The sequence below is a fragment of the Phascolarctos cinereus genome, unplaced genomic scaffold, assembly GCF_003287225.1.
Source record: "Phascolarctos cinereus isolate Bilbo 61053 unplaced genomic scaffold, phaCin_HiC Scaffold_4;HRSCAF=312, whole genome shotgun sequence".
Classification (NCBI taxonomy): Eukaryota; Metazoa; Chordata; class Mammalia; order Diprotodontia; family Phascolarctidae; genus Phascolarctos; species Phascolarctos cinereus.
Genome location: NW_027555847.1, coordinates 421,285,055 through 421,293,333, shown reverse-complemented (window position 1 = coordinate 421,293,333; position 8,279 = coordinate 421,285,055). Strand labels below are relative to the sequence as shown.

Sequence of the window (8,279 nt, the reverse complement as noted above, 5' to 3'; positions counted from 1 at the left end):
AATGACACTCTCCAATGCACCAGAAAATAATAGGAAATAGATAGTTTATTTAGAAGAAGCAAAGCACAGATAGTTTGAATTTGCATAGAAAGCATAAATAATAAGAACAATCAATAATATAGCACCGATCAAGAGAGTCGGTAATGGAAGAGAATACATCACCAATTCAAGGGAACCTCCAAAGTCAATCAACGGCTGGGAGCCCCGTTGCAGCCAGTACAAACTTGAATTGTGTAAAGATTTTCCCGGGCGAAGCGTCCTTCCCGCGGGTGAGGCTCAGCGGGCTTACAGGACGCAGTGTTTTTATATTGTTCTAAACAAAGAAGGCTTGGGGCCAAGAAGCCCTTTTTGATGCTTGCGCTATTCATGGTTTGTCCAATACACATCTGACCTTAGCCACGCTCCCATCCGCCTGAGGCTTGGTATTTTGTTTTTTAATAACATCACGTCTCACAAGGAGAGGAGCCAACCCTCCATGTCAACGTGACCTAGGAATGGCTAGTTCCTGGAATGCTAGGCCAAGAACACTCAGGAGATATGGAACGGTCATGACCGAGATTTGAACTGAACCTATTTATTTGAGTGATCTTATTAATTTAAAGGGGAATTTCCAATTTCCATTTCACTTGGCCTTAAGATCATGAGAATAATAGGTGAGGGGCAAAGGTGTGACATGAGTGTATATAGTGCGTATTTTGGTATACATACAACAATTGCATATACAAAGACATAAAAAGAACAAAGCAAGTAGTAGTATGGGGGTAGCTAAGGAATTAAAATACATAGTAGCAGTAGGAGATTTAAAAAGAAAATCATACCAATGATGATTAGTATCTGAGATCACTAAATGAGAAGCTTCGACTAGTCTTCCTGCAGCTATAAGAGTCTGTATTCGATGTTCATTTAACGCGCGTTGGTTGGACTCTAATAACTTTTTGATTTCAGTCGACTGATTCAAGATGTTCATAAGGGGATATAGAGATAGAGACACATGAGGTAGAGGCAAAGATTGGGGTACCCAAGCAAAATTTTTAACTAGGTTAGTGTCTGGTGGAAAGTAAAAATCATTTCCTTGCCAGCGTAGGAAAGATACATTGGATAAGCAACCAGAAAATGGAACAGTAGTAATATCTACAGATAGAAGGTCAGAGTGATTATTAGAGGCTATACAAACATATTGAGTAGATACTTCATATATCATAGAAAAGTTACTCACTGGGTATAAAGTTAGATCACACAAATTGGATGAATGTGAGAGAAGGCAGGGTTCCATCTGCCGAGTCATCATCCCACAAACAATCCCTCCATTAGTTACAACACAATCAGACAGAGTATGAGTTACATTATACCAATCTATATAGTTTCCATAGATATGAGGTAAAGCAAAGTATTTATGTAAGACAAAAGGTATTACATGAAATTGACACATAACAGTCCAAGTTTTAACTTGGTAGAGTATAATAGTTCCAGCGCACCAAAGTGGAGTGCATCTAGCATTCTCAGGTTTTTGCTTTTTCCATACATCTGACAAGTCAAGTATATCGTTCCATATGTGAGAGTTACCTTCCTGTAGTAATCTTTGGGCATTTTCCTTCTGTATGAGGGTATATAAGTTTTGCAAGGAACATTTAGTCCAATTAAATAAAACACCAATGTTTTTCATAAGGTGTAAATTAACGAGGATGCTATTATTAAAGACTTGTAAAAATTGGCCTTGATATTGTAATGTATTTTGGTGTGGCAGGATCGTTGTGGGTAACCATTGGGCATTCACAGTCAAAGCTTGAGAAACATCTTGTCCAGCACTGCGCAGTCTGCTAGCCAAGGTCTCAAGGTCTATAGAATTAACTATACCCAAACCAGTTCCTGCACCACCAAGTAATGTATCATACCAAGCTCTTTTTTTCCTGACACAACTTTCTAAAGAGGGAAAAGTTACATTATAATGAAACACTATTTTGTGTTGCAAGATAGAGGTGTTAGTACATGAGCGGGGACACGAATTATTCCAGGAGGTTTCGGAGTCACAGGTACAACCCATACTAATTGGTTTAGATATTCTTCATACAGCCCATTGGAGGTGTTACGACAATAAAAATATTTTCTGTGTACGCTTTGATGTAGAATAGTACGTGTTAAGTTTACTTGTGTCCAATTATATGAATGTCTCTTAGGAAAATAGGACTAGGTGGCCAACTTGTAAGGTACAAATATTGGTACCGTTTGCTGTGGTTACAGTTAGTTAAAACTAGTTAAATTGATTCTCATTAGGGGAAATAAAGGGCGTCCCAAACTTCTACGTTGAATGGGTATGACCAATTCATGATGTGGGTGTTGTTTTCACCAGCGTAGATGGAATCAGTACACGGTCCTTGCTGAGGATTCCCCACTGGAATACCTGGAGTTCATGCCATAGTTAGCGTATAGCAGGCAAACACTGTAAAACACTTAATATCGTAAAAACATTTGGGTTAGTGGGACATGATACCATTTATCATCACCAGGGTATACTACTATGGCAGTATTAGTGTTTCCTTGTGCTATGAGCTCAGCTGGCCTTGGTCTATCAGATTGATGCTTCTTTATCCAAACTTTAGTACCATTATCACTCTGTATTTGTAGGGGGGTCCCATAATAAAGAGAAATAATATCTAGGGTTTTACAAGTGTTTTTCTGGGTAGCCCGTTTATAGGGGCAGGCAACTAATACCCCAGAGTAGGTGTCCACACAAGTGCAGGCATATTGACACCCCTGACTAACAGGTAATGGTCCAATATAGTCTATTTGCCAAATTTGAGCAGGTAAAGACCCTCTAGCCAATTCTCCAGTGATTTTCTTCGGCACAGGCCGATGAGCAAATAATTGACATTGTATGCAGTTTTGTACTATTTGCTTAAATAGATCCAGAGGTATGTTAATCCCTCTGTCTAATGCCCACCTGTAAGATGCAAGAGCGCCAAGATGTCCTGCGGTGATATGGACCCATTTTCCTAATTGTGTTTCATTTTCCTCTCTGGGGGTGACCTTTAAAGCTTTTCCTTGAAGTTTGGATAATTCATCAGCACGGGCATTATACTCACGTTCCACAGAATCTTGATTCACATGGGCATCTACATGAAATACAGATACATTAGTACATTGACACCATTCCCATATTTGTTCCCATAATTCTTTTCCCCACACATCTTTGTCTCTAATTTTCCATTCGTGTTTCTTCCAAATTGGCATCCAAACTGCTAGGCCATTGGCTACGGCCCAGGAATCAGTATATATATGACATTGGCCACCTTGTTCCTTTTGAATTACTTGATAGACAGCCACTAATTCGGCCCATTGGCTACTCTGGCCTTCACCAGAGCTTTCCAAAATAGTATTGCATGAAGGGTTATAGGCTACAGCTTTCCAACATCGCTTAGATCCTATATATTTAGCCGAGCCATCAGTAAACCAAGCATGCTTCTTCTGCTCGGGGGTTAGAGAATCATATCCATTATTCCAAGAAACAGGTGATTGATCATAAGACTTTGGTGGTATATCAATATCATTTGAATGTTTTGGTAATTCTAATACCTTTTCATGCAAGGTGGAAATACCCGATCTGCCTGTCTTGACTCTATTTTGCAAATACCATTTCCATTTAATAATTGATGATTCTTGGGCATGTCCTATTTTATGTGAGGCGGGGGTCCCCATAATCCAACTCATAATGGGTATGGCTGGCCTCAATACAACTTCATGGTTTAAAGTTAAATGTTCTGTCTCTACCAGGGCCCAATATGCAGCCAATAATTGTTGTTCAAAAGGAGTATAATTTTGGCCAGCAGGTGGCAGTTTCGCGACCAAAATCCTAAAGGAACATTCCTGCCCTGTTGTTTTTGCCATAAACTCCAATCAGCATATCCATGCAAAACTGTAACTTGCAATTCCATCGGCCCTGGCTGTACAGGCCAAAGATCCAGGGCAGTTTGAATAGCTATTTTGGCTTCCTCAAAGGCTTTCGATTCTGTTTCCCCCCATTCAAATGCATACTTTTTCCGGGTAACTTTATACAATGGCTTCAAAATCTGACCTAAATGAGGAATGTGATTCTCCAGAAACCAAACAACCCAACGAACTTTTGAGCTTCTCTTTTGTCCCTAGGAGGTGAAAAATCTAATATTTTTTGCTTGGCCTTGGGGAGGATTTCTCTATGACCCTTATTCCAAATTATTCCTAAAAACTTCACACTTTGAGCTGGACCTTGAATTTTATCAGGATTAATCTCCCATCCCTTCTCCTTCATATGTTCTATTAGTTGAGTTAATCTTTTCTCTACCACCTCTTTATTCTCTGCCTGTATTAAAATATAGAGGTCAAACTCAAAAATTTTAGACAATCCTTGGGGTCTAGCCACACTCCTCCAGCTCCCCCATCACTTAATCTTACAAGCCAGGAGATTGCAGGCTCTCCTGATCGCTGTGAAAACCTACTAAGCAAATCAGTAATTTCTCTTTGGGAGTAATCTTCCGTGATTTCAGTCACCCGGGGTGGGTTAGCTCCCTCCTTTTCGGCTTTTCTCCTATCTATCGGCCGAGCTTCCCCATCCTTAACGTCCGGAACATCTTCCTCTATTACTTCCCCCCACCTATCATCATCTTCATCCCAAATATCACCTTCCCAAGTATCAGGGTCCCAATTCATATTTGCTGCGGCGATTACAGCATGCACTTTCCTTTTACTCACCCTTCAAATTTTCTACACACACTCCTCTCTCCTACATGCTTAAACTTCCTTGCCTTTCTTTCTAATGATTTAAAATCCCCTTAAAACCTGTACATATCTCATTCCTTTCTAATTCTGACCTAACACTTCAACAATCCTTCCCAACTTGCCCTCTACCAACCATATAACCTAAGTAATAAAGTATTCTTCTCTCTTTCCCTCTCCCATCCACGCACTGCTTTGAAGCTGCTGTTACCTGGGGAGGGAGAGGGGGAGAATGAAGGCAACTTTTCAGAGTCCTGCTGCAGCCTTTGGCTGTCTGGCTGCAAACAACCCAAAAGGGAGGGAAATGATGTACTGGTCGTATCCCCCATTATCCCTGCTGGCAACCGGCCCATCCGTCGCACCCCAAACGAGAACCCCCAACACCCCCAATCCTCACTAGGTCCTGTACACTGTGACCAGGTTTTTGCGAGCGAGGAAAACGGAGGGTCCTCCCAACCGGGGACCTCTACCGGAGCCCGGGGCTCTCTTAAAGAAAGGCATTTATACAGCGAATCCTGTTCGTGACGCCAATTTTGTATTAATAGGATTTAGTGAGGTTCGGATTCGCTCCTATAAATGACACTCTCCAATGCACCAGAAAATAATAGGAAATAGATAATTTATTTAGAAGAAGCAAAGCACAGATAGTTTGAATTTGCATAGAAAGCATAAATAATAAGAACAATCAATAATATAGCACCGATCAAGAGAGTCGGTAATGGAAGAGAATACATCACCAATTCAAGGGAACCTCCAAAGTCAATCAACGGCTGGGAGCCCCGTTGCAGCCAGTACAAACTTGAATTGTGTAAAGATTTTCCCGGGCGAAGCGTCCTTCCCGCGGGTGAGGCTCAGCGGGCTTACAGGACGCAGTGTTTTTATATTGTTCTAAACAAAGAAGGCTTGGGGCCAAGAAGCCCCTTTTGATGCATACGCTATTCATGGTTTGTCCAATGCACATCTGACCTTAGCCACGCTCCCATCCGCCTGAGGCTTGGTATTTTGTTTTTTAATAACATCACGTCTCACAAGGAGAGGAGCCAACCCTCCATGTCAACGTGACCTAGGAATGGCTAGTTCCTGGAATGCTAGGCCAAGAACACTCAGGAGATATGGAACGGTCATGACCGAGATTTGAACTGAACCTATTTATTTGAGTGATCTTATTAATTTAAAGGGGAATTTCCAATTTCCATTTCACTAGGCTAGTGTGTTCAAAATAATTTTGGAGATCCTTAGTTTAAAGTTGATACTGAGTTGATAATTTATGATTTATTTCTTTTAAGTGTTACTAAATATAATGGTAAAAAAGTCACTGATTACTGGAGGAGATTGGTGAGGGGCAGAGTGGGGAGGTACGAGGAATGACTATAATAGAAAGTGCAATAGACTATATTCCAGAGGTCAGGATTTCAGTATCGCTTCAGTTGAAAATTAGATGTGAAAGTATGAGCACCTGTGGGCCTAAATTTTATCATCTGTAAAGAGAAGGGAAAATATATTGCTAGTATTTTAAGTATATGCATTTGCAGGCTGGTACTCTATTCGAGTAGGCAAGGTTTGAGTACCATTCAATTTGTAATTCAATTCATAAAAAATTATTTTAAAAAAATAATTTGCAAATGGCTTGCAAATGGCAAGGATTCATTACTATTAGTTGGTATGTGGTTATATCCCATAGCTCTTGATAAGAAATGAGGAGAATCCATTGTTCCCCAAGTGCATGTCAGTCTAGCTTAGTCAGTGAGAGTGGAAATTAAGCAAACACTCTCTTAAGGGGCGCAGATTAAGAAATACAGAGAAGTTCAGTTGAGAAAGGAGGAGAAAAAAATCCATTCTGGAGTAACATTTGAGAGCCCAGGGCTAGAAAAACTAAGGGAGGTTAGGAAACAGGTCTTTATTGAAAAAGTAATTTTCCTATCATGAAATGAACCAGTTAAGAACTGATTGAAGTATTAATTGCACCAGCCAAAAATAAAGAAAGGGAGAGGTGATGGAGCCAATGTCCAGAGGTAGAGGGTAGAGATCTCCAAAGAAAAATTAAAGAATAACACAAAAGAGATGGAAGCATATCATCTGTTCTCCTTTTCTTTTGTTGTTTTGTTTCAATTATTCTTTCTCATGGTTCCTCCCATTGTTTCTAATTCTTCTTTACATCATGACTATTGTAAAAATATGCTTAATATGAATGTGTAAGTAGATATGTCAGATTTTAAGCTGTCTTGGGGAGGGGGGAGGAGAGAGATAGGGAAAAATTTTAAGCTTAAAATCTTATGGAGGTGAATGTTTAAAACTAAAAATTAATAAGTAAATTGTTTAAAAAAAAAACATGCAAGGCCTGACACCCAAAGTGGGGAGGATCATGGTGGGACTCTGATAAAGAAGTCTTTTTTTTTTTATCATAGGAACAGATATTTTGGATGGAGACAGAGGAATCTCTCTATTTCCAGAACCATTGGTCTTAGGAAATTCATACAGGAAAATGCCCAGATGGATTGAAGAGAGATACTCACCTAAGACTAGTTATCTTTTGCCATGGGAGGATTGAGGGAAACATTCAATAAAGCCTGAGACAACAGACTTCCTAGGCAAATTTACAATAAAACAGCAAAAACTTAACTAAGAGCCAGCATAAAACCTGACAAAAGCTAAAAGTAAACAGTCCCTATTAATGAAGAATATGTCTAGAATTGATATTTATGAGACAATGCAATTCAAAACATTATAGCCTGTTTAAAACAACAAAAATAATTTTTAAACTTTTTTTTTCTTCTGTGACTTAAACATCTAAGAGACTGATAGGCAATTTTTCAGGGATCTGGGGGAAAAAAAATCTTTGTTCTCTGCCTGGGCCTTTTAGAACAGATGAAGACAGTAGCAGGAAGAAGACAGTAGATACTACTGCTAGTGATCCAGGTCCAAAGCTGACTTGTCAAAAGTGAGTGGATGACAAAATATAGAGATAGAATGTGTTGGGAGGAGGGAGGAAGAGAAGGGTGAGGATTAGGAGAACATGAGAACTGGTCATAGCTCCTTACCTCTAAGACCTTATTATAAGAATATTGGGTTATATGATCTTTAACATTGCTGAAATCCCAATATTCTAGATGTTACCAAAAATAGCTTATTATAAATCTGATAGAAAGTTATTAAAATAGAAGCTCATAAATACAAAAATTTAATACAAATATGATATATTCTTTGGGATTTGTTATTTAAATTAGTTGTAGTTTCTAAGATTATGATTTGTATCCTCATATTCTTTACTTGCTTTAGAGAGAAAGAAGAAAAAAGGAAAATTTAGTATTGCTTACACAATGGGAAAAATGGAGTAGGAAAGTTGTTTGGTGTATTGGCAATTTATATTTCTTCAGAAGTATATTGATGTTTCAACCCTTAAATGTTTTAGTTCTGTGGTACATTCTAGGAATAAAGAAAATGAATTTAACTTTTAAATATTAAACATTGGGGGAGGGGAACAGTTCTATTTTAAGTTGCTATTTTAATACCTTTTCATCATGTTTCTAATTTGT

The 8,279-nt window shown here is 39.0% G+C and overlaps 1 protein-coding gene across 2 annotated transcripts; it reads right to left on the bottom strand.

The window, feature by feature from the left end:
• Positions 1–2,260: 2,260 nt before the first annotated feature.
• LOC144456954 (uncharacterized) lies at positions 2,261–5,946 on the bottom strand. Of its 2 annotated transcripts, XR_013486191.1 has the most exons (3): positions 5,484–5,946; positions 2,939–3,110; positions 2,263–2,447 (listed from the first exon to the last, which is right to left on the bottom strand). XR_013486191.1 is itself a non-coding variant. In XM_078153325.1 (2 exons), the coding sequence occupies exons 1-2, from the start codon at positions 3,880–3,882 to the stop codon at positions 2,417–2,419; spliced, it is 975 nt and encodes a 324-aa protein (XP_078009451.1). In that variant the 5' UTR covers positions 3,883–4,070; the 3' UTR covers positions 2,261–2,416. The 2 variants fall into 2 exon arrangements, 1 of the variants encoding a protein (XP_078009451.1); XM_078153325.1 differs by lacking the exon at positions 5,484–5,946 and having other exon boundaries at positions 2,261–2,447; positions 2,939–4,070.
• Between the last annotated feature and the right edge of the window lie 2,333 nt (positions 5,947–8,279).